The 24,363-nt window shown below is 50.4% G+C and overlaps 4 protein-coding genes across 6 annotated transcripts; 2 read left to right on the top strand and 2 right to left on the bottom strand.

The window, feature by feature from the left end:
- Window positions 1–9,107: 9,107 nt before the first annotated feature.
- Window positions 9,108–11,447, top strand: ADORA3 (adenosine A3 receptor). Its single transcript, NM_204151.3, has 2 exons — window positions 9,108–9,602; window positions 10,228–11,447. Exons 1-2 carry the CDS (start codon window positions 9,202–9,204, stop codon window positions 10,841–10,843), a joined length of 1,017 nt encoding a protein of 338 aa, NP_989482.3. The 5' UTR covers window positions 9,108–9,201; the 3' UTR covers window positions 10,844–11,447.
- Window positions 10,730–15,007, bottom strand: LOC121107627. Of its 3 annotated transcripts, none has more exons than XR_005841896.2 (6): window positions 14,167–15,007; window positions 13,701–13,800; window positions 13,327–13,415; window positions 12,827–12,906; window positions 12,017–12,693; window positions 10,730–11,857 (listed from the first exon to the last, which is right to left on the bottom strand). XR_005841896.2 is itself a non-coding variant. In XM_040653009.2 (6 exons), the coding sequence occupies exons 2-6, from the start codon at window positions 14,195–14,197 to the stop codon at window positions 12,634–12,636; spliced, it is 360 nt and encodes a 119-aa protein (XP_040508943.1). In that variant the 5' UTR covers window positions 14,198–14,219; window positions 14,686–15,007; the 3' UTR covers window positions 10,730–12,633. The 3 variants fall into 3 exon arrangements, 2 of the variants coding, with proteins under 2 accessions (XP_040508943.1, XP_040508944.1); XM_040653009.2 differs by having other exon boundaries at window positions 10,730–12,693; window positions 14,167–14,219; window positions 14,686–15,007; XM_040653010.2 differs by having other exon boundaries at window positions 10,730–12,693; window positions 14,167–14,219; window positions 14,902–15,007.
- Window positions 15,008–15,942: 935 nt separating this feature from the next.
- ATP5PB (ATP synthase peripheral stalk-membrane subunit b) lies at window positions 15,943–19,445 on the bottom strand. The gene is made up of 6 exons (XM_040652755.1): window positions 19,210–19,445; window positions 19,044–19,095; window positions 17,507–17,623; window positions 16,982–17,107; window positions 16,596–16,775; window positions 15,943–16,014 (listed from the first exon to the last, which is right to left on the bottom strand). Exons 1-6 carry the CDS (start codon window positions 19,443–19,445, stop codon window positions 15,943–15,945), a joined length of 783 nt encoding a protein of 260 aa, XP_040508689.1.
- Window positions 19,369–23,575, top strand: WDR77 (WD repeat domain 77). Its single transcript, NM_001030916.1, is given in 10 exon segments — window positions 19,369–19,609; window positions 19,702–19,887; window positions 20,006–20,147; window positions 20,224–20,273; window positions 20,833–20,903; window positions 21,284–21,338; window positions 21,613–21,684; window positions 21,785–21,893; window positions 22,019–22,087; window positions 22,293–23,575. Coding segments are annotated over 10 exon segments (1,080 nt in total). The 5' UTR covers window positions 19,369–19,443; the 3' UTR covers window positions 22,453–23,575.
- Window positions 23,576–24,363: the final 788 nt, after the last annotated feature.

Genomic DNA, 24,363 nt, shown 5'->3' with positions numbered 1-24,363 from the left:
GCGGCGGCGGCGGCGCTCCGCTCCGCCCTCAGCGGCCGCGGCCCGGGGAGGGGCCAGAGGGGCGGGCGGGGACGCGAGGGGCGGCCCGGCGGAGTTCCGGGCGGCGGAGGGCGGACGGGGCAGCGGAGCGGGCCGATAACAGCCGCGAGCGTTGCGCTATCGGGGGGCGCAGCGGCGGCGCTGGGTGCGGTGCTGGGGCGGATCCGGGGCCGATCCGGGGCCGGGGGAGCGCCGTGGATGCGTTCTCTGGAAGGCGGCACTCCGTAGCGGTGTCGTCTCTTTTTTTTACAACAGAACCGTAAAGAATTAAGAAATGGGAGATCGACGCGCGTGACGGAGCTGTGATAAAGGAGGCGACGAAATGCAGGGAGAGAAAAGCACGTATGCTAACAGAGAGACTTTGGGTTGGTGAGGCAGCGCTGCTCCCTGCACACAGCCGGGTCAGGGGAGCCCTGCTGGAGCCGCGCTGTGTCCCGCAGGGCAGGGCAGGGGGACCGGGTGGCCTCTGAAGGTCCCAAACAATTCTGCCATTCTGTTCTATAATCCCACGCCGAAAGGATCGCCAAATCTCCAGGCAGTCAGCAGCCCGGAGGTGGACGCAGCTCAAAGTCCCACTCCGGCCCTCTGCTCTAATCAAAAGCAAACAGTGCTTCAGCGCTGCTCTGAGCACGGGGTAGGAGCAGAGCAAGTTTGCGTGCAGGTATTATTGGTGGCGGTGACGCCGCTCCAATGTCCCCATTCCTTATGGCTCAGCTCCTCCTCTGGGACCGCCGTGCTGGAGGCCAGCAGCCGGGTCACACTCCTGCACAGGGCCTGCTGCTGAGCTTATCTAGAAGACAAGCAGAGAAAATGTCACAGCAAATGCCCTGCAGGGCACTGCTCGGCTGCACCAGAGCAACGCATTTCACTCGCAGATCTCCAAACACCAAACACTCAATAAACTTTGTCCCCAGTGCCGATGCATCTGCAGCTTCTCCCACTCTTCTCCACTGCCTGAGGGATTCCATCCTCTCCTGTACTTGGGCGGTTTGATCTGTTTCATGGCTTGTGGGTCATCCGAAGTTGCAAAACAATGGGGGTCCCGGCACACCCAGGGCCTGATTCAGCAGAACAGAGCCCTTGTTTGAGGTCTGTTCTGAGAAAAGTTGGTGTTCTTCCAAGTCTTCTGCAGGTTTGGATGGAAGCTGATAATATTTGTTGCTGAGTCAGACTTTGCAATGGGTTGAAATGAAAGCCGGTTGAACGCAGACCCGGTTATGAGGATTAGAATAGGAGAAGGAAAGAGGCAAAAGGACCTCAACAGCTCCAGCAGGGACTGCAACCGTGTGCTGCTCCCCACGGCCCCCGCTGCCCTTCGTGGGGCAGCACAGGTTCACCCCTCACTGCTGCTCCTTATCTCCTTTGGTGTCAGCAGATCCAAGCTGTCAGCACACCTCATTGCAATCCCATGTCCGCGCCTACACACCTCATTTCTCCCTCAGAACATTTCCAGCTCACAATTCCTCCTTTTCCATCCCCTTCCCCTGGGTGCCAGCATCCCATGGCAGCAGAACCCCCTGCTCTCAGTGCCCTGCAGGTGGGTGACAGTGGAAGGGGAGGTGACAGCCAGCACCTGCTGGAGCCACACGGCTGCTCTGAGCCCATCCAAGCCCATGGGAATGAACCATAATCCCTCGGGACTTTTTTTAGTCCCCCCCCCCCCCCCCAAATAAAAACCTACATTTGTCCAATTGGGCGAATTATCTCAAGTTGAGCTGGTGTAAATATCCACCTAATGCCCGTTTGCTGGTTTAATGAAATCCAGAAACAATCTGCAATCACGTAACGAGCCTGGATTCCTGGCTGATAGAATCACAGCGCTGCCTCATGTATCCCACACAGAGCAGAGGGAGCTGAGCAGGGCTGCAGGATCTGCACTGCCCGGAGCCCACACGGGGTAGCAGAGCTCCCCAGGCCCTGTTCTCCCCATATCCTGCTTGTTTCCTGAGCACAGGCTCGGTGGCAGCTTTATGCTTCTCCTTTGGGAAAGGGGACGTATTTTCCTCCAGAAAGGCCATCACTTTGCATTAATGGTCAAGGAAATGCTGAGCGATAGGGAGCACGGAGCAGCTGTGCTCACTCACAGCCCAGGCTGAGAAAAAACGTGTTGCACCCCAATGTGAAGAGCACTGTGCCATTGTGGACAGGAGCAGCACATCACGGCCACCACCAAACTGGCAGCAAAAAGAGATCCCCGGCGACATCAGCTCTTGCCTCCTCACCATGCTTCTGTACTGACTCAGGGCTGGAAGCTGCCCAAGCAGGGCTGGGTGTTCTGGGAGGTTCTGTGCTGGGGCTTTCCCCTTCTGTAGGGCAGGTGGGGGTGCTGGGCACGATGACACCCCCACCCCTCACCTCCAGCACACAGCTGTGCCACGGCCGAGGAGCACAGAGAGTGGCAAACGTCAAAAGTTCATCTGCTGTGTGTGTTGGTGGCAGGCAGCACTCACACCCACATCGTCAGCTGAAGAGCAGCCTAACTGCATCCTAGGAACATCTGGGGGGGGGCTTTGGCTTTCAGCACTTTCCTCTGCTCGGCCTTTGGAAGGAAAAGTGTTTGCGTAAATAACAGCAGATGCTTTTTAAAATAGCCCATCTCCCATCCAGTGTTTGGTAATAGAGAGGAGCAGCGATAAAACAGTTGCAGACGATGTGGGGAGTGCAGCAGATGGGCAGTGCGGAGCTGCAGGCAGCCTGTGCTCCGTCAGTGCTCATGGATGGTGCTGCTCTGTGCTGCTGCAAACTGTGACAGTGCTGCAGGGAAGTGCTGGTGGGGCTGCAGGGTTCTCCTCTGCTCAGCATTAACGGGTACAGCACTCAGCAGTGACCCAAGCAGCACAGGGCACGCACCGGGGCTTGTGCACTAAGCGATGCCATAACGCTTGCCAATCTTGTGAGGTAACTGGGGCCAATTCTTGGGGCTCCCATAATATCAGAAAACTCCACCTGCACTGCTCGAGTTACAGAAACCACAGAGATATCAGCCTGTTCCATCAGCTGTCGCCTGTGTTTGTGGCGCAGCGCTGCATGCCAGGCGGGCCGGTTCTTGCTGACGGCTGCAGGCAGCGGTGCTGCTGCGGGCGCTGTGGGGTTCAGGCAGGGCTCGGGCCCCACTGCCAGCTCTGTGCCATGGAAGCAGGGACACGTCCTGCTGCCACTCCGGTGGGGGTCTCCCAGCACACAGTGCAGCCCATGCGACCCAGTCGGACAGTGCAGCGTGGGGACGTTGTCATGCTGGCACTTGGTCACATCGTGCTGCTCTACCAGGAGCCTTCATCACAAGCAGATGACCTGGCTTGCCTGCTGGTTTCTTCCACTGAAGCTTGATGCAGAGAGAGAGTGACTAATATCGCTCCTCTCATTGCTCAGAAATGTCTTCCGTGCAGTTCTTCGGGTGTCACCATGACTGCTCCACGCATGGTGACCTGCACTGTGACCCCGTGTGCCAGCGCAGCACCAGCCTCCTACTGCTGGCACCTGCACAATGTCAGTGCTGCGGTGCTGGTGGCAGTGGGAGGTCTGGAGCCCACGGCTCCATGCGGGGATGAGCAGCAGCGGGGCTGTGCAGTGCCCGGAGGGCAGCAGGGATGTTTCCTTGGAGCGTGTGCAGGCAAGCGGTGCCAGCAGCGATTTGTATGGCCCTGCAGCAAAGCGGTGCCGCTCCTTGGACTCACCTCGTCCAGATCCCACTGGTGGCGGCTGCTCTGGGATCTCCTCTCTCTGTAAGGGCCTCGCACGTTCAGCCCTGGCCATAGCAGCTCTGATCCACACCTTGCATTGAGTGCTAAGGCAGCCGGGTGGGAGAGCAGAGCCGGCAGCCTGAGGGCCAGGAGTGAGGTGCAGCAGGGAGGGGTGGCTCGAGGCGCTCACTGGTGACAGCTGCGGCTGTGCACACTGCAAAGCACCAAATTGGAGCGAGCCCTCCATGCCCTGCAGCACGGATGCTGGCTGCAGGGTGCTGCAGGTTCAGGCACCAGGATGCTGCAGGTGTCGGTGGGCGCAGGGTCACCAGCAGCACTGGGTGGCACCTGCAGCCCCCTGCTCCCACCACCGAGGTGGGCCGTGTGTCAGAGAGGCCTCCCTCTTCTGAGAACCTATTAAAATCTTTGCCTCTGTTAACCTGCACCGCTGTGGTTTGCCCTCACATGTGCTGTCTGTGCATTTGGTGGCCTCTGGCTGCCCTGGCACAGGATTTCCTCCGCAAACGAAACTTGCAGGGGATGAGGACACCGAGCATTGGCTGGGCTGCAGCGAGCAAACGGAGCTCTGTGAGCACGGCTTGAGCTCGTTTCCTGCCTGCAGAGCGCACAGAGCTGAGCTCAGCACCTCCATCCCATCCGCCCCACACCCGCAGAGCACAGCGGAAGCAGCGAGGAGCCAAGGGGATGGGAGCACCACGGCTGCATCTCTCCGTCCCCCATCTGCTTCAGCACAAAACACCGCAGCTGTGCCATGGGTCCCTGCTGAGCGCACCATCCCAGCACGCTGCAGCTCCTTGCCTCACCGAGGTGCTGCACAGCTGCACCAGACGGGCCCTACGTCTCATTCTCCACTAACGAATGTTCTGCCGTTATCCGGCCGGCAGCACGCTCAGTTTATATTCCCTTCTGCTGGGGAAGAAGTGCATCGCCGTTCCTCTGGCGCCAGCCTAATTCACGGGCAGATCCTGATGTATGGCTATGGGACTCAGACGCTGCGTGCTGAGGGCAGTGCTGAGGAACGATGTACCTACAAATCAGGGCTGCGGTGGTGGCAGTGGGTGGGAAGGGGACAGCTGAGCTTTCCACTCCATCGAGAGATCCGCTGCAAACAGGCAGTAAAGAAAAACGAAACCCATTTTGTTCTGAGTTAATCACAGAAACAAAGGAGGCCTCCATTCCTGCCACGCATCGTGGAAAGGGCTGGGGCCAAACAGAAGCGAATTAAAAATAACGAGGTGCAATGCAGCGCTTCCTTCCTGCAGGGCACGGCTCTGCCTGCAGCCCTGCAGCTGTGCCACAGCATGGGGCAAACCCTGCCCCATCACAGCATGGGTTCTGCTCGTGGGGAACTCCACCTGTGCAGCACTGCGGCCGCAGGACCCAACCCTGCTGTTTGCTGCACCCACGTCAGTCTCGAGTAAATCCTTTTAAGCCATCGGGGCCACTCTGGGCTTACCCAGAAAGAAGTGGCCGTGCTATAAATAACACCTTGCTTTCATTAGAGAGCTAAAGGCAGGAAAACAGCACTTAGAAACCGTGCAGGGGAAACGTAACCTCCCCCCTTAAGTAGTTACGCCGCTGCTGCATTGACCTGTGAGTGCCACTCAGAGCTGAGTCACGTTTTGTAAGTAATTTGCACAGAGGCGTTCCCCATTGCAGAGCACTCACCTGCACAGAGGGGCACAGACCACGCTGCAGGACAGTGAGGCCCAAACCTGCCAGGTGGGGGCGGAGGGGAGGGTGAAATTCGGTCAGTCATGGGGAGCTGGGGGGGCAGAGAGCAACTGAACTGCAGCCAGAGTGACGGAGCCAGTGCAGCTGCTCAGAGGGCGGTAATGGGGTTTTAAATGACAACAAATGGTCCTGCCTTGAGCTTCACGTTGGATGGAAGAGACTCTGCCTTCAATCACTGCTCTGGATGTTGGGATTTCGCTCAGGGAGCAGGAAGGCAGCTTGCAGTGTTCAGCAGTGAGCAATGCCTGTCTGATCCACGCATACAGTGCGTTGCTGGAGGGCCTCCCGCAGTGCACCTGCAGCGTTGATGTGCACCTTGATAACATCAACGCTCATCCAGGACAGCTGCAGATGGAGCTGCAGGCAAAACTAAGAAGCATTCAGGGACTCTGTCTTCAGCAGTTTGTTACTGAGGTTGGTGGTCGGGCTGCACATTTCGGGCAGGATCAGCTTAGCATTTCCTTCGGGTTTTCTCGTAAATGAGAAATACCAACAGTGTTTGTAATGTAACTGCATCTGCCTCCAAGGGCACAGGTGGAGCAGCACGCTGCTGGCTGGGACATTCCAGCTGTGCCCAGGGAGCGAGGTGTGCAGCCCTGCCCAGGAAGGTCACATCCCCATCCTCGTCTGAAGGGCAGGGATGCTGAGGGATGGAGCAGTGATGTGAATTCTCAGTCACCAATGCCAGAATCTCATTCCGGCTCGTTATTCTCCAGACCACAATCGCTCTCTGTTAAGCCAGATGTGACCCTGCTTCACATTCACATCCTCTCGCTGCTTTGCCTTCCCTTCTTCTAAGGGCCGGGAAACCAGGAGGACAGCAGCCCTCGGGCCCTCCACATCCCATGGGCATGGATGTGTCACAGCCATGCATGCGCTCTCGGTTCCAACCACCAGAACCACCACAGGGCTCTGTCTCGCTTGGCTCCACGCTTCTAATGGGACACTGGAAAGAAACAAACTGGAGGCAAAACAGAGACGGGAAGAAACAGGGCGGGGAGTTACGTCGCATTTGATGAAAAGGGAAAGCAGCCAAGAAGAAGAGAAAGGGAACCATGAGCAGCACAAAGGGCTCCGGGGTGCAGCAGGACCGAGCCCAGCCCTGGGCAGTGCTGCTGGCTGCCCTGCGGTGTTGCACTGCCCTGCCTGGACAAAGAGGCTGCTGCTGTTGCTGTCACGTGATAAGATCATCGTCGTGGATTGTTGTTTGTTTGTTTGTTTATTTATTTATTTCCTGCGTGTGATCGTCACTTAGAAATACTTGTTTTTCTATCAAGTCTCTTCTGTCCTCCACCCCCAATGTGAAAAGCAAATCTGTGCTCAGAGCCGCTGCTGAGATTGCAGTTAGACCATTCCCTTCCTGATCCTTATCTCACCAGGATGTAGGAGGGTCCTCAGGGAATAGCTGGAAGCCTTTTGCTGGAGCCATCCAAGAAACAAGCGCTGACTGCAGCCTTTAAATGGCAAATCCATCCAGCGCTGGGACCGGACACCGAGGTGCAGTTTAACCCCATTGCACTGCACCATCCCTGAGCTCTGCTGCACCGGAGCCATCCCAGCACCCAGCATGGGCCCTGGGCACTGCTCGGAGCTCTGCGGGCTCCAGCTAAATAGCAGGATCTAAAAATACACCTCTGAATCCTAATCTCAAACAAAGCCTTAGATTGCTGGCTCACAAACCTACTCCAGCTGCTTTCTGTGCAGCAGCAAAGCCAGGGCTGAAGTTCTGCAGGGCTCAGCAGGAGCTTATCCCGCATGGGGCTGCAGGGTGGTAGGGGAACAAAGAGGGGATCCTGTGCAGCCAACTCCAACGTTTCTTGCACAAAGCTCCTCCCGCTGCCAGTTTCATCAGTGCAGAAAGGCTGCTTCAGATCCCAACTACTTTTATGAAGCACAATACGCTGTATTTGGCAGCAAAGGAATCCAAACGCTCCAACCTCATCAATACAACGAGCAGAAGGCTGATGTGCCATGGCAGTACATCTCTGTACCTACACACACTGTGTGCCCCACGCAGCCCAGCCCTGGGTAGGAGCACCACTCATCTCCCCAGCTCTGGAGGGGCTGCAGCCGCCTGGCACCGTGTGGGTGTAGCGCTCAGGGCAGGAAACAGATGCTGCTGCTGCAGGAAGCATCTGAAAATGAGCGCGCCCTGCACCTTCCCAACAGAAACAGGGATGTGTGGGCTGGAAGCGGCCCTGTTTGGCCCCAGCCGGGGCAGGTGCAGTTCAGATGGGTTTGGCAGCGCTGCCCTTGGCTGCCGTTGGGGATGGAAAACCCCAGAGGTATCGTGCAGCGCCATCACTGAAAGGTGCCACGTTGCTGACGTGCCATGGTGCGCCTTGAGGGTGCACAACGTCTCACTCCTCCGCAGCATCTGCAGGAGCCTCCTGTGCAGCACGCTCTGGGTTGATGGAGCATTTCTCACAGCCACGGGGCAGCATAGATGGCTTAAAACAAACCTTTTGCCTCAGTCCGACGCGGCTCTGAGTGTTTTCTTCGATACCAGGGGAGGGTGGCCCCACTAAGGCCCCTACAGCTTGGCAGCAGGGGACATGAGGAGGAGGTCAGCCACAGAGGTTGCGCAGCAGCTCATACCCAAGCACCACCATGACGTGTCTGTCTCCTGCTCACAGCTGCACAGCACCAGCTGGTTGGAGAAGCAATTCAGGCTGCAAACCCAGCACACGCCTCTGCTGGCATTCATCTGCTGTGCCCACGGCTGTCAGCTCTCTTTAGAAAACCAGTACCAAGTCCACGTGAGGACTGGGACCACCTCAGAGAATGGCAACAACACGTCTTCCATTTGGGGAGCGTGGGGTACTTCCATGTTTTCCAAGGAAGCAGCTTTGGCCAGCCCATTTCATAGAAGAGAATGAAGAAGTCTCCTTTATTTCTGGCTCTGCCTCCTGCCAATTTCACTTCCCCACTCTGCCAGAGATGGGTAACAGAGATAGCAGTGCTGTGTCTGGAGGCGGCGCTTTCCCCTTTGCACAGGGCTCTGTTCCACACGCACAGCCCTGTGCTGCCCACTGCCTGATGCCTGTTCTGTGTTCCATGACCTAACCCTGGCCTTGCTGTTCCCTTTGATTGTACAAGGAGGCCTTTTGGCACCCACCACCCCGGGGGGGGGGCGGGGGGCGGGGCAACAGTGAGGTTGAGTCGGTGACCCTATGGGCTCCTACTGGAACCAAGGGCTCCTAGTTGAAAACATCACTGCCTCTATGGTAATGCCACACTCAGAAAGGTCTGGAATGCAGCAGAGCACCCCACCAGGGTCCCCTGAACTGCACCGTTTCCTACAGTGACCGCAGAGCGATCATCTGCATTGATAGAGGCAGCACTGCACAGGCAGTTCTGGGTACAAGTCTCTCACGGCTAAAATTGCTTTATCTGCTTCCTTCCACTGGTCATATTTGGTTTTGGGCTGTTGGTGAGCGGTCCCAGGAGAGGTTTTCCTTCTTTTTCTTCCCTTTTTTCCACTTCAAAACACCTTCCCAAAGAACTTGAAAGCTACAGAGCTTTGGAAAGGCTGCGGCGAGCTTCAGATGTGTCCAAAGCGAAGAACGTTTCCTGAATGCTGAGACATCTGCAGCCCGTGGAAGAACAGCAGCTGATTTACTGCTGAGCGCTGAGGATGTGAAATTCTGGAGGACATTCACACGCCAGGGAGGCACAGAGACGGCCCAGAGCAGCACTGCGGGTGCCACGGAGACCATCGGTGCCGATGTGCCCCCAGGGCAGCCCATGCCCAGCCAGCAGCAGCCCCATCAATGTGACTTTCAACACCAGCCAGGTGATGGGCAGCATAGATGTGATCTACATTAGTGCTGAGTGCCTGGTGGCTCTGCTTGCTGCCCTGGGAAACATCCCGGTGGTTTGGGCGGTGAAGCTGAACGCAGCCTTCCACAACACCACCATGTACTTCATTGCCTCCCTGGCGCTGGCTGACATCGCGGTGGGAGTGTTCGTCGTTCCGCTGGCCGTGTTGGTCAGCCTGCAGGTCAGCATCCCGTTCCATTTCTGCCTCTTCCTCTGCTGCCTCATGGTGGTCTTCACCCAAGCCTCCATCCTTTCCTTGCTGGCCATCGCCATCGACCGCTACCTGCGTGTGAAGCTGCCCATCAGGTGAGCATACGGTTCTGTTCTCCGGCTGATGGGTTGTTGTGCAGACGCCAAAGGCACTACAGATTTCTTTGGGTTTCTGAGGATAATCTTTTAAATACTTTCTCTTTGACCGCTGGCTGAAAATAACAAAGATTTAGGAAGGCTTTCCCTTTCTATGTTTGGATGGAAAGGCATGCAGAAAGCATAACTGCAGGCATAAAAGGACATATTTTTGTGGGGAGGAGACCTCTATGTTGAAAAGTGACAAAGCAGCTTGGCTTTACAAATAGCATGAACCAGCATAAAGAGTAAAGTGCATGCAAGAAAGTTGAGAAATAGAATAGGATCACTAGCAGTGGAAATACAAGTGGTATCCAGCAAAAGGAGCACTGAGATCATAATGAAACAAGAAATAAAACAGCAGCCAGCCACAAAGAAGGGAAGTTAAACGTAGTTCATCTTTCATGACTGTTGCAGGGAAGAGCTATGGCTCGTAACAATATAAGGCTTTCCTTCCAAAAAGAAAGCAAGTTGGTGCTCCAGTTTGTCATAACGAACCTCAAGTTTTGAACGTGAGATACTGAAACCATCCATAAGTATTTTATACACTTCTGTTCAACGTGACCCCGGTTTTCTTCCTCAACAGATATAAAATAATCTCTACAGAGAGAAGGATTTGGGGGGCGCTGGGGCTGTGCTGGTCTCTGTCCTTGCTGGTGGGATTAACCCCAATGTTTGGGTGGAACAAACAAAGAAGCGCCCCCTATCACACGTGTGGATTTACCTCTGTGATAAGGATGGATTACATGGTGTATTTCTCGTTCTTCGCGTGGACTCTCATCCCCCTGAGCATCATGTGTGCTCTCTACGTCGCAGTGTTTTACATCATCAGGACAAAGCTAAGCCAAGGAGCAACCGGCGCCAGAGGGGCGGGCACGTTCTATGGGAAGGAGTTCAGGAAAGCCAAATCTCTGGCACTCATTCTCTTCCTGTTTGCAGTGTCCTGGTTGCCTCTGTGCATTATGAACTGCGTTTTATACTTTCACCCCGAATATAAGATCCCTAAGCCTTGGATCTTCCTGGGAATCTTATTGTCTCATGCCAATTCTGCCATGAACCCCGTTGTCTATGCTTGCAAGATAAAGAAGTTCAAAACCACGTACCTTTTAATTTTAAGGACCTACATCCTATGCAGAAAAAAGCCCCAAGCCATGCCCAGTTCTTACAGATTAAACACACCGGCTGTCGTAGACACAGAATGAACGTTGACCCACCAGCCTGTACCAGACCACCGATAAAACGCTTTAAGGAACTCATGATAAAAAACCGTGTCCTGTTTCATCTGCTGTCTTACACAAACTGTTAACAATAAGGGCAAGCTCCCCATACACTATCTGATCCCCACATGACATTAAGCCCAAAAAGTTCATTTGCAAACTTCTACATTATTATACCCCGGTAAATTTGGCTTGGTTGTCGCTGTACCAAGCCCAGACCTTCTCAGGTAAGCACCTGCCTTTAAGAGCACCTTCTGGTTCTTGTTTACTGACTTGAGTGTTGCTTGGCAGACTGTGATCCAAAGCACAGTTACCGAGATGGACTTTTTACTTCCAGCTCCGATCCACCGGCAGTAAGAAATCACGCAACGCTTCTTGCTAGTTTCTAGCTTTAACTCAAGCCCGACAAGTCTTTTGGTCAGCATTTTGCTTTCTCTTTACTTGCACACAACCACACCTGCACCGACATTTCGTTCCCACAGCACAAGTGCGGTTACAGCATCACGAGACCTCCCTCTGCAAATGAAAGACTGCACCAGGAGCTGCCCCCACCCCCTGGGTCTGTATATATGTCTTAAGTCTGTATTATATAGTTTCAAAATACAGAAAAGTGTTAAGATTTGGTCCATTTTTTCCCCCCATAAGGATTGTTTGGGTACACTGAAAAACAGGGTAAATGCTTGCAATGCAGGATGTCCTCACTGCCTCCTCTTACACCCATCATCTCCTGTCCATTTAGACCATCAGATGAAGTCTGGGCAGCTTGTGCTGCAGTCAGTGCTGCCACATCTTCATGAAGGATAATAAATATTAAGTGGATTTTATGCAAAGTCAGCACGTTGCATTAAATCCCTGCTCTGTTTTAGCAGGTGTCCCAGCAGCTTAGAAACTGCAGTAGATGCTATAGCACAGCTTGGTTTCAGGGAACGTGGGTTAAGCTGAGCACAGGCAATTAAAGGCAAGGCTCTTTTTTCTCCATCTTCGCATAGTAAAAGTGGTCTAGGAAAAAAAGCAAAGGGGAGTGTGTCATTCTGTTATTTAGCTCAGTAAGCTACATCAACGCCAGTGCCTGCTCCTTTAACAAAGATCAGAGATCTTAGTTCATTATCTGATGTAATCCCTGCTGCTGCCCAAACCCACCCCGTTACACGGACCCACCCTTAACAAAGCAGCTGGCAAAGGAAGTCACTGCACGAATACATCACAGCTTGGCGACGTGATCGCTGTCGGTAGATGGGACCGAATGCTTTCAGCAGGGAAAAAAAACCCAAACACAAAACGCTACACCTTACAGTAACGCAGAGCAAACTTTGCTCGGGTGCTTCCAGCGGCTGCTCGGTGCTGCCCCGCAGTGGTGCATCATAATATAGTTCAGTGATTTCACCAAGGCATCGGGCACTCTTATCAAAAACGCTGCAGCCAGCGGCTGAACAGGGAAATAAGGGCACAGATATGGACAGGTGCAGAGAAACACTTCTGCTTTTCAGTTCTCTTCAGCAGTTCCAAGCAATAGCGAAAACCCACACAGAAACTGTGCAACAAGTTGTCACCAGGATTGCTCTAGATGAGGAAAGGTGGTGTGGAAAGCAACTTGTCCCCAACGTTGGCAAGAGCTGTGCAATAGGAGATGCTGTTTTCCCCTCCTAGCTATGCATTCAGCCGATGTTACGTACTGCAGCCTGGATATCTCACAGAGCACGACAGCCCTCCGTGCAACAATCCCACGGCATCCAACGTGCAGAAAGTGCGGGTGTTCTCACGTCAAAGTCCCACTGTCATACAGGTGCTGCTTTCGGTCGGGGCTTGATGACCACAGAGGCGTAAGAGACCTCATTCTGAGAGATGAAAGAGGTTACAAACATCAGCGAAAGAGCAAACGTAACATCTCAGGACAAATTTCCTGCTTTGAGATTGACCTCAATGCTACAGAACCTGAGCAGCCCCAGGAATTATAGCTTTGACCTTTACCTGGGTGTTTTCAGCAGATTCCTCACGTGGTGCCTTGGAAGGAACTTGTTCTTGTAGATTTTCTTGGGATCTCTTACACCCTAGAAAGGAGGAGAGCAAAGTGGGATTGGCCAGGAGCTGCAGTTGTTATCTTTGAAACAAACAAGTTCTTAGTCCACACTGCACTCCTTGATGGTCATCTTTGTCAAAACTCGCAACAAGGATGTTTTAATTACAGAACTAAGGAGCAATTAGGAACCAGTGGGTTAGTCTGCCCTGTGCGCAAGACCATTTATTCCTCCCATCCCCCCTTAACTGCGAGGCACTGAGTTATGCTTTCTTGTCATTTGTACCACAGAAAGAGGAATTGGCTGTGATACTCTGCCAGCCGATTGTACAGTTCCCTCTCAGCTGACAGCTGGGCAATCCGACCTGAGATCTGTTGCAATTTTCACTGCAAACCAAGCAATTTGGAAACCCAAGCACCGCGCTGCTGGCATTTCCTTGATTGTGCCACTTACTTTTTCTGATGAGGCTGATGACCGCAGCCACCAGAAGAGTTGACAGGATGCCAGAGATAAAGGCTAGTGCTAAGTAGAGTATTTCGAGGCTGTTGATGCACAGGAAACAGCATCAGAATCACATTCTTACAGAAATATCAAAGAATTAGTAGCTTTCAAATTCAACCAAGCTTATCAAACATCCTATCACCAGGCCCCGGGAGGTTACAAGGTATCTGCAGTAAGTATTACTAAGTACAGACTAGGAAATTCTAAGCAAACTTGTAGAAACATGGGGCATAAACTGCATTATGTGTAACTTCTCCCCATAGAAGGGGCTTGTAGTTTCAAGGAGCTTGGTGTTCAAAGTTAAGGAATAAAGGTGTAGCATTTACTTATCAAACAAGGATTCGCCTTCTGAATCTGGTAAGGCAGCAGTAGAGGTCTGTACAGTGGTATGCACAGTAATAGTAGTGGAGATGGGTCTTGGTGTAACTAAAAACGAACAGAGAAAAGTAAGAGTTTAAATGTGGTCATATTTCCAGCACTATTACAAATAACAAGCAAGCCACTTCCGAGAAGTGTGAACTTATTCAAGAATGACTGCAAGACATGTTGCAAGTATAACATTTCTGTACCAGAGGGCTGACAGTGAAAACACCAGGCAGAAAAAACATCAGTGATCCACACCGCCACTGCTCCCCAGCAGCCTTTGGAAGTTGTGCAGTGCTTTCCCAAACACATTTATCCACAAAGCTAGCCCACAAAAACCCTTTCTGAGCCAGGAAAGTGGCGATGTAGCCAAGAACATGGGATCTAACAGAGCTCCTTAAAAAAAATAATAGTAATAAAATGAACTACCTGGTTTCGGTTTGGAGGAGTAACTTCCCATTCTCTCCAAACACCAAGAGAACCTAAAGGGAAAAGCTGTATTTACACACACATACACAACACAAATCTAACATTCTCATTCACATCTCAGACTTAACTTTTATCAGTGTTTTAAGCACCTTACGCAAACTTGCATGAAACCACAGCAGGAAACCTGGCAATTACAGAGCACGAGCCCCACTTCTCAACATCTCGCTCCCGCACCTAAGGGCACGCACGCCCAGCAGCCTTTGATAAGCACAGTGTCTTCCCTCAAAATGATGGAATGTATTTCATATTGGACTAAAAAACATCCCCAGTATTATTTAGCTAAAATAGAGTGAACTTCATGAAAATTCCCATGATCAGAAGCACGGATAGGAAAAACCTACAGGGACGTTTTTTTCTCGAGTGACATTCACAGAAAGTTCAGAATTAAAACACGATTCTCAAATTCAGGAGGTGCAAGCCTAAGAATAGGGAGATAGAGGTTTACTAGGAAATTCTCACCTTAGTATCTCTCATTATATGGTTTTCAAACTGCACGTTGCAAAGAACATCCAACCATCGCTCACAACACGAAAATGAACTGTCCTCACTGCTGCTTTCACCTTTTTCTCCTGCATACCCCGACAGCCAGCTCCGAGCTCCCTGTGCCAGATCTCAAAGTACGATGCGTTTGCAATAAGAGAAGTAATGTTGGTAAGTGAGACAGCTTCACCTTACCTCACACGCACCGTACAACGGCCGCCCGCTCGCTGGTAGAAAACTTCCGTAGCGTTAGCACTGCTTGCACAGCACTACGTGCTGCCTTTGTGAAAACAATGTGCCCAACTTGTGAAAGCACAAGCAAGCTTAAATTCGAATGAGACATCAATGTGGAAGTTGAGTAACTTCACTTTTTTAAAAACAGGAAATGATGAGAAACCTTTATTGCCAGGAAGTGCCAGGGGGGGAAAAAAAAAAGCCACCTTTACCTTAAGGTAGATGACTTTTGCCTTTTAAGAGCATCTCACCTCCAAAGCACACCTTTTTCTCTGAGATGTAGTAGTGAAAAAGAATGCAGAAACCTATGCTATTTTACTAACTCCACTAGTGGTGTTTCCTTACTGCAGTACCAGTCCATGCAAAAAAGGTGCATCAGTCCCTCCAGGGCACACTTATCAATTCTACTGTTCAAATCCTTACGCCAACAAATTCAGCAGAAGCTAAGCTTTATTGTCTTCTGATGTTCCCTGCCAGTTATATCCTCTTTTCTGCAGAATAAGAAGAAGCTTTTGCAATTATTTAAAGCTTTGTTACTTCTTTTTTTTTTTTTTTTTCAGTCTGTCTATAAACTGAGGACATCAGTTCCAAGCATCTCATTGGGTAAGTGAATGGAAAGACTAGCAGTCATTTTCATTTTAAAACACATTAACAGAAATAACCGTAGGGCATTACAGGTAATTCTGAATTAAAAAAAAATAAATAACAAGTGTATTAGCACCACAGTGAGAGTCAGCATCTCATCCCCAGAAAGGTTCACAACTGAATCAGGAACCAAACAAAGTTGTACATGTTGTGGTTGGAAGTAATCCCCCACCATAATCTAACTACAGTGGTTTGTCTGCATTATCATTAAGGCTACTACAAACACACACACATCACTATTATCACTGATAGTCAAAGACAGCAAAGATTTTTGTTTGTTGGTTTTAATGACATTTTACAATCAGAGTTTCCAACAGTAAGTAATGGGACCCCTCAGAGGAATGAGGTACTACGTGGCTACACCGCCACCTGGGCGCTCTTTGACAGTGCCTTCAGGTCCAAAATGCACTTTGCAATGCTCTCCTTCTGCTGCAAAAGGAAAATAAAACGTTTTCAGAAGAAAGTCTTTATGTAAGAAAGTTAAACAAGCAAAACATGTATTTAGTGCATTTTTTCTTCTCTCTAGACACTCAAAATGAGTTATAGACTGAAAGGAATAATGCTCTGTAGCTTGTAAGGTGAGATTCAAATCCAAGCAGTGATCTGCCTTAAAGCATATACAAGCAGAGCTAGAAATATCTTTCATTGTTATCAGGTTCATTCCTTAAAGGAAAGGGCATCCAGAGTCCATGTGGGGATCTTTAGCCGCTCTGCTCTTAGAGAGAGACTTTTGGAAGAAAATTCCCTGATGTGCCCTTATCACAAGGTTAGCTCTATGCTGCAAAAGCAAATAAAACCAGTAACTTGCTCACTTCACTAGGAGCACAAGCACCTCGTGTCTAGTGCGTGGGCTTCTTAGCTCTCACACAGCAGCAGGAATGCATCACAGCTGTGTTTGCAAGCCAGCCAGATGACCTGGCATCTTTTGACTCAGGTGAGAAGGACTGGGCAGCAACAAACTTATAGACTAAAACATAATGCAGATTAAAGCAAACAGCAAAAACCAATACCTGCTGAGGTGTGATGCTCTGAATAACACTCTTCTCCACCCACTGAACCATGTGATCTTGCTCTTTCTGACGCTTTAAGTTCTGCAGAGCTACTTGATAGTCCAGCCTTTTCTTTACTTCATTGTACACTGTCAGTAATCTTTCTCGGTAATTAGCTTCCAGCAACATTGCAATATTATTCTAGACACAGAAAATGAAATCAACAGATTAACGTTTGACAACAAGACAATACAGCAGGACACAACCCCATACAAAGTCAGTAGAAGAGTAGTGGAACTGGCCTTGTCTGCAACAAATACCTCATAACTGGTTTGTTACTTGTTAGTAACCCACATTATGTGATGGAGACAGCAGTAAAAGTGAGCAGCAGAACTAGAGCTGCATACCCTCTTAGCATCAAAAAGGTAACTGCGGCCTTCAATTCTCCACTGCTCCTTTTTCTCCTCCTCAATGGCAGTCTCCAATGCTTTAATTGCTTCATTTTTCACCTCTAAAGCTTTAGCAATTTTCTCCTGAAAGCAGAAACAAAAAATATGATTCAGAATTAAAGCAAGCTGAAAAGAAAACAAGTGATCCGTAACTTATTCCTGAAATTCTGCATTGCAATTTGAGAAATACCTACACCAGCTAGACTGCATCAGGTTTGAAGATAGCATGACAAGAATTACTGTTCACAACCAACTGTACTTATTAAAAAAAAAGCCATGAAGTATTTGTTTTGGTGTAAGGTGCTTTTCCTTCACTTCTTTTCCCCAAAACCCATGCAGCAACACCAACGTAAGACCTAAAACATACCTCCTTTAAGCACTGTTACGAGGATAGCAAGCTCAGATTCTATTACAACCCAGACCTACTTAAGCAGATCAATTAGTTTTTAGCTTCTGCAAAGTTGGATTATGATTTCTTTTTACCTCATTAAGTTTGTCAGCAAAAGCTGCTACGTCAGCACCATACTTTTTAACAGCATAAATGATGACTGTCAATATGCAGGCAGCTGCAACTGTCTCATGGTTAATGACATAGATTTCCTTAGAGAGTAAGTAGAGCAGGAGTCCAGTTCCCAACATGTAAGGCCCTAAAATAAATAAATAAATAAATAAATAAATCAGCATTGTTTGCGCTGAAGTGAAACACCTAAAAGCAAACAGATTAACTCCAAGAAACATTCCTTTGTACCATGACCAAAGGCAGAATCAGACAGCTTCAGAACACCACAGTGGGAAGGACACCACGAGGAGCAGTGCATCCAGCATGTGGCTCCACACAGGAGAGCTCAAATTCAAACCATATTCACATAGAAGTGCCTGCTGCAGGCCTTGACTTGACTTCTGTAAGGCTGTTCAAAGGCACTTAGCATGAGGAATACTACACAGGCCTCAAAACCACCCTCTCATAATACCTACAGAGTAAAAATTCTTCCTCTCCTCCTTAAATATCACGCTTTAAACACATGCAGGATGCTGACCAATGCTGTCTTTCCCCTAATACTTTACCTTTTTTATGCTACAAATTACAGACACATCTAAATAAGTCTAACTAAATGCAAATTAAAAGCATATCATGGAATCAGAGAACTGTAGGGTATGGAAGGAACCTCTAAAGATCATCTAGTCCATCCCCCGGGCAGATGTGAAATCTGTTTCTTGGACAGTGAGGAACACAGCATCTGCATTCAATCATCATGAATAAAATGAAACCGCTGCCTCAGTATTTTTGGCACAAAATGTTTTCTGGGAACATTCACTCCAAGGGAGCAGAATTCCCTTCTAGAATTCCATTCCCCCAGGAGGGGTTGCTGCACTACCAGAGGCAGAGCTGGGAATCAAGAAATCAAAGTTCTCCTTTTTCTAGATGAGAAATGAATTACATTACACAAGGCTTTCCAGAACATTTGGTTTCCTGCTCCTTAAATAGGCTCCCTATTAAATAGTTCTTTTTTGTTGACTGATTTCTTGGAATAAACCGTTCCCCAAGTGTTTGATTTATGGGGAATCTCAATTTGAGAAGAAAGCCATCGGGAATGTTCCATTCTGACTTTCACAGAAGCCCTTAACTGCTCCAAATGTCAAAAATTGGGTCAGGTTATGCCAAGAATCTAGGAAAGCAAAAGAAGAGGCCAAAACAAAGAGACATTTTTATCAGACTGAACCGTTCCTCCACAACCGATTATTCGCTAACATCTAAAAACGCTTATGTTGACCTGTGACGCCGGTTTTGGGATAGAGAAACTGGAAGAACTCCTCAGGGATCAGGCCGTGCCGGACCTCTCCTCCCTTCTCTGGCAGAGGTGGCACAGGAGCCAAGCGGTGCTGGCCGGTGTGAAGCGGCCTCGCGACGTGCAAAATGCTGCAACGAGACGGCTTCCATTCAGCTCCATAGCGTGCAAAAAAAAACCAACACCACCAAGCGAAACCCGCCCCAGCAGCGCGGTGCCCGCGCGGTACTCACCCCGCCGAGACGGGAGGCGGCAGGCCCTGCAGGCCCTTCAGCACGGCCGGGGCTGCGGGAGGAGAGGAGCAGAGGGCACATCAGGACGGAGCTCAGACACCCTCCCCTCCCCTCCCCCCCTCAGCTCCCGCCCGCTGTTTCCCCGCAAGGAGCCGTGCCCGCTCACCGGCGCGGAGGACGAGGCGGGACAGCATGGCGGCAGAGCGTCCGTTCGTCCCGGTGACCGCCGGCCGCCTCCGCAGCACCGAGATGGCGGCTGGGCAGATCTCGCGAGGCTCTCGCGAGAGTCCCGCGGAGGGGCGTCGCGGGGCCGGCTCTCGCGAGAGGCGTCGGCGCGCGCGCGGCGCGGGAGCACGTGGGGTGCCGCCGGTCCCGGTCCCGCTGCGCCACCGCTGCCGCCATGGAGGAGCCGCCGCCCGAGCAGCCGCCGCCCCCCGCGCCTCCGACGCCCTCAGCAGGCGGGGAGGAGGACGAGGCCGCGGCGGCGGGCGGCCCCGAATGGAACATCCCGCCCAACGCGCCCGCCTGCATGGAGCGGCACCTGGAGCGCGCGCATTACCGCGCAGGTAGCGGCCCGCGGGTCCGGGGCGGCGGGGAGCGGGGCGGGAGGGGCGGCGCCCCCGAGGGCGCTGCGGGCGCTGAACGGTCTCTCCCGCAGACGGAGCGCTGCTGCTGGGCGCCTCGGGGCTGAGCGGCCGCTGCTGGGCCGGCTCCATCTGGGTGTTCGCCGACCCCCGGCGCGCCCCCAGCGAGGGCTTCTGCACCGCCGGCGTCCAAACCGAGGCGGGCGTGGCCGACCTGCGCTGGGTGGCGGACAGAGGCATCCTGGTGGGCTCCGACTCCGGTAAGCGCGGGGCGTCGCCCCCTGCCCGCTCCCGCCGGGCTCCCCCTGGCTGCACCCGCCTTCCCTTCCCCCCGTCCCGGTGCCCGCGGTGAGGCGGGGCCCCCGCTGTGCCCCGCAGGCGCCGTGGAGCTGTGGGAGCTGGACGAGAAGGAGACCCTCATCGTCAACAAGTTCTGCAAGTACGAGCACGACGACATGGTGGAGGCGGTGGACGTCCTGGCGGGCAGCACGCGGGCGGTCAGCGGCGGAAGGGACTTCAGGTGAGTGCTCCCGGCCCTCCCCACCTCCCCCCCCGGGATGTGGTGCCAGGCCCTGATTGCTGCCTCTCATCTGCAGTGTGAAGGTGTGGGACCTCCCACAGCAGGCTGTGCTGCACTCCTACAGAGGTGAGTACCCATTGCATTGCAGGTTGTGGCCCCCACACCATGGGTGCTTCAGTCAGTGGAGTTTCTAGCACAAGCATACTTCTCTGTTTATTTTTCCCTGCTAAACTTGTGTGATAAGACCCATTTCTTCTCATTTCTAAGTATATTTTTGAATTTCTCTGCTTTCTTCTCTTCCCTGAACCCACATGCATAATCTAAGCTGTATTTGCTTTGAACGACACTCACCAGAGCTCTGGGGAGCTCACACTGGGCTGTCACAGAGGCCATGCTGTGCTCGCTTGGCCGTCTCCTCCTGCCCCTCTTTAACCAACCTCTGGTCTACAGAGGATTCTTCAAGCTGGTGCACACGGCGAGGACATGGCTGCAGTGGCTCTGGTTGGGTTTGGCAGCTTAGTGTGTTAGGGAGTCCTTGGATATCCTTGGGTAGAAGTTATTCTTTGTCTGCTGTGCCTCCTGAGATCCTCGCTCCCTTCTCTGTGTTGTGCAGTCAGGCATTGGGCATACAGGGGAGTGTTGGATACAGCCTTTGATGCTCTTTATCCTTTTGTGCTTTTGGTAGCTCACTCCGATGCAGTGACATGTGTGGCTGCCTGTCCTGGTAAGGACACCATCTTCCTGTCCTGCGCTGAGGTAAAGCTAATTCTATCTGAATCCGCCTGATAAAGACGAGATGTAACTTAATTATTTGCAGTTAAACACGCTTATTGAGAAACCACCTGTCATATTATAGATAATGTCTGCACGCATGTTTTGTTTCAAAGTTCCAGTCTGATAAGTTGCTGATGGGCTCACCCAGCTGTTGGTACAGGTTTGTACATACATGGGAATTCCCAGCTCTGTCCTGGGGTGACTGAAGGAGCTGAGAGTTAATACCAGCATCGTTTGAAACACAGGAGGAGGTGATGTGGGTTTGAATGTGGTTTGGTAACAGTACTGCAGTGAATCTGAGTTTATGCCTGCCTCTGCTCCAAAAAAAAATTGTAAAAATCTTATTTGCTTTGAATTTATAGGATGAAAGAATATTACTGTGGGACACCAGATGCCCCAAACCAGCTACTCGAATTGGTATGTTTCATAATGTAGTCACTGCTTACGTATGAAGTTGTGTGAAGAAATACAGTATTTCATGCCTGAGTTCTCTCTGTCTAGCCTCAACCTAGTGGCCTGGCCACTTGGTCACAAAAGGCCATTAAACCCTAAGAAGTCTAGCTCTATCACAGAAGTAAAATCAACTTTTAAATAATTATCACAGTGCTGTAGCAGCATTAACTGGGCTAGGGTAGGAACGTCTTTGTAAGGACTGCTCTCTTCACACTAACCCCAATTTGTTTACTCACAGTTTGCAGTGCCTGTAATTACCTCCCTACCTCAGTCCTGTGGCATCCACAGGAAAGTGACATCTTTGCTTTAGGTAAGAAGTGCTCTTACTGTTCAGCTTTCACGAGACAAATTGAGGTCTTTCTTTTCACGTGACAGCTTTGCTGATAACCTCATTCTCTCTTCTCCAAAAGGTGATGAAAGTGGAACAGTTGCACTAGTAGACACAAAGAATCCTGATTCTGCCCTCAGCTCCATTGTGCATGCCCGACGTGTGACGGGCTTTGCATTTTCTGCACATAGGTACTGTCTAAAATAGGGGCATAGAGTGTGCAACTACGTACACTTGAATGCCAGAGTAAAGCGTTTTTCATTAAAGCTTTTGTGTATTTAATTGTTCTAACCATGGTCTCTTCTCTGCCCTCTAGTTCACCTTTGCTGGCTTCCATCAGCGAAGATTGTACAGTAGCTGTACTCAACTCAGACCTTTCAGAGGTGTAAGTACCAGACAGTGTATTCTGGGGGACAAACTGGGGCTGTTTGTCGTGCTGATTTTTCATTAATTGTTTATGTACTGAAGGGAAGGTGAAAATACTCCTTAAATTGGGGAGCATTGTTCTAACAAACTAGCAATTAGGAAGTGCACAAGCCTATACATTCTTAGCAGCAGTGCTTCATGGCTAATAGTGCTCTGTTTTCCAGGTTCAGAAGCCGTTCTCATCGAGACTTTGTAAAAGGTTTATCGTGGTCTCCTTCAGACAATGCCTTGCTCACTACAGTTGGATGGGATCATCAGGTTTTACATCACACTGTCCCCATACCGACTGGTGAAGCTTCCGGAATCAACTGTGTAAAAGAATAGTTTTATAAACCATTGGTCCAAATTCCTTCCTGGCATTACTTTGGTTCTCCTGAAGTCAACGATGTTTGTGAACTGGAGTGGTTATGGATTGTTGTCTGCCTTGAACCTTGTGACTAAGAAGGTTCCCATAGTAGTTTTGAGTTAAGCATAAATTAGTTGCAAACCAGACTGTACCATCTCCTCAGGAGCTGGATTCACCTGTGAAGAGACTGCAGTTTTTTACCCAGAAAAAATAGTGACTTCAGCCACAGAGGAGCCTTGGAATAGGGAATTAGGTATAATAAAATGAAGACGACTTGTTTCTTCAAACCGCTCACAGAACGAATAGAAAGAAATTATTTGGGGAGGTTAGATGGAACCACCTTTACTGAGATAGATACAAAAGCCTCACCTGAGCAAAGTGTTTGCTGTTTAAATACTTCCTTCCAAGTGGACAGGAAGACGTGTTGGAATTTTAAGGGTAGAAGTTTCCTTGTTGTCCTTAATGCCACTTTCAGTTCAGAAGGTTGGTTTTTGCTATCTTCTATTGCAAATAATCCCATGGTGAGCACTGTATGTGCACTTCTGCTGTACTGGTGGGTACCAGAGTACCAGTGCTTGGTGTGATACATCACATATGTGGTATGATAAGGATCCCAGCTGCAGTCATTAAACATCTTTGTGATGGTGCATGACATGCTGAAATACCAGGACCTGTAATGCTCACCATTGCTTGGAGTTGAGAGCAGCTCTGGGGCTTTTCTGCAGCATGCTGAAAGCTGAGAAGTTTGCTTGACACCATGTTTCAGCTTCTCTGTGCTGAACACAACTTATTCCAGAATAAGGTTTGTGCACAGAAGTTCATATAAGGGAAAAACTGGACTAAGGACTTGAGTCTTCATTTTGTTGCTCCTGTTATCAGACTGCTTAGTGATAAGTAAGGCTCCTGATACACTTCTAATGAGTGACTTTTTGTCCTGGAGACTGAGAAGATCAAGCATTCCCATAAAATCCCCTCAGAGACTTCACGTATTCCTTAGAGGCTGGGTTTTGGGTTTTTTTTTGGTAATATAACGTACAACTTCTCAAACTAAACTGTTTCCTTTGAACATATTGATCTGACAATAAATGGCATTGCTGTGCACACATGGCTGCTGCTCCAGGTGTGGCTTTCCTAGAGACAACAGTGGGTCTTAGCTAACGAAACAAAAACTACTGTTAGAAACAGATGCTGCAAGTTCTTCACCATCATAGCAGCACTACACTGTAAGCAACTACAATCTCATAGTTGTTTTCAGAGCAAAATTCCCCAGCTAGAGCATTGTAGTGGAAAGGCAAACAATTACAAAGAACAAGTTTCCTTAAAACCACCCCTTCAAAGAGTTAAGGACAAAGGTGGTGTATTACAAACTGCTGCTTGTGAAAAAAGATGTCTTTGGAAATGATGGAAGACTGTTTTTAAATAAATCATAGTTTCCATTTACACAACTGGCTCTTAAGTTCCACTGGGCTACCTCTGCAATACTAAGAGCCAGCTGAGATCATGGACTGCTGAAGTTGTGATTTCAGTCCCTGGAGTTACAACCTTGCTTAAATAAACGTTTACCGCATGCAGTGCAAGCAGGGACAAGTTTCAAATAGGAAGTTTTAAACCACATCAGTTCCTCAAATCACTGCACTGCAGTGTTCTGCAGTCCAGGGCAAAAAGCAGCATAGTGGTGGAAGATGAGGACCGTGTGGAGAAAAGGTCATTGTTGATACATTATCCCTATTCTTGTACAGTTGATTAAAGGCTTAGCATGGTAGCATATGCCAGGCTTCAGCATCCTGCAAACCTTTGGGTAAAGCTCTGTGTTCTGCCGCAGGAGGGCAGCAGCATGACAGCAGCCAGAGGTTTGCACACATTAAAGATCATCTACCCCTCTTACCACT

The sequence above is a fragment of the Gallus gallus genome, chromosome 26 (assembly GCF_016699485.2).
Source record: "Gallus gallus isolate bGalGal1 chromosome 26, bGalGal1.mat.broiler.GRCg7b, whole genome shotgun sequence".
NCBI lineage: Eukaryota > Metazoa > Chordata > Aves > Galliformes > Phasianidae > Gallus > Gallus gallus.
This window is presented reverse-complemented; position numbering and strand designations above follow the sequence as displayed.

Coding starts and splice junctions, on each gene's coding strand:
- ADORA3 (NM_204151.3), top strand. CDS start 9,202: ATGTGCCCCCAGGGCAGCCCATGCCCAGCCAGCAGCAGCCCCATCAAT. Junction 9,603..10,227: donor CGTGTGAAGCTGCCCATCAG/GTGAGCATACGG, acceptor CTTCCTCAACAG/ATATAAAATAATCTCTACAG.
- LOC121107627 (XM_040653009.2), bottom strand. CDS start 14,197: ATGGGAAGTTACTCCTCCAAACCGAAACCAG. Junction 12,907..13,326: donor CATCAGCCTCATCAGAAAAA/GTAAGTGGCACA, acceptor CCTCCTTTCTAG/GGTGTAAGAGATCCCAAGAA. Junction 12,694..12,826: donor AATCTGCTGAAAACACCCAG/GTAAAGGTCAAA, acceptor TTCATCTCTCAG/AATGAGGTCTCTTACGCCTC.
- ATP5PB (XM_040652755.1), bottom strand. CDS start 19,445: ATGGCGGCAGCGGTGGCGCAGCGGGACCGGGACCGGCGGCACCCCACG. Junction 17,624..19,043: donor CCGCCTCCCGTCTCGGCGGG/GTGAGTACCGCG, acceptor TTACTCTCTAAG/GAAATCTATGTCATTAACCA. Junction 17,108..17,506: donor TTGCTGACAAACTTAATGAG/GTAAAAAGAAAT, acceptor TTCTGCTTTCAG/GAGAAAATTGCTAAAGCTTT.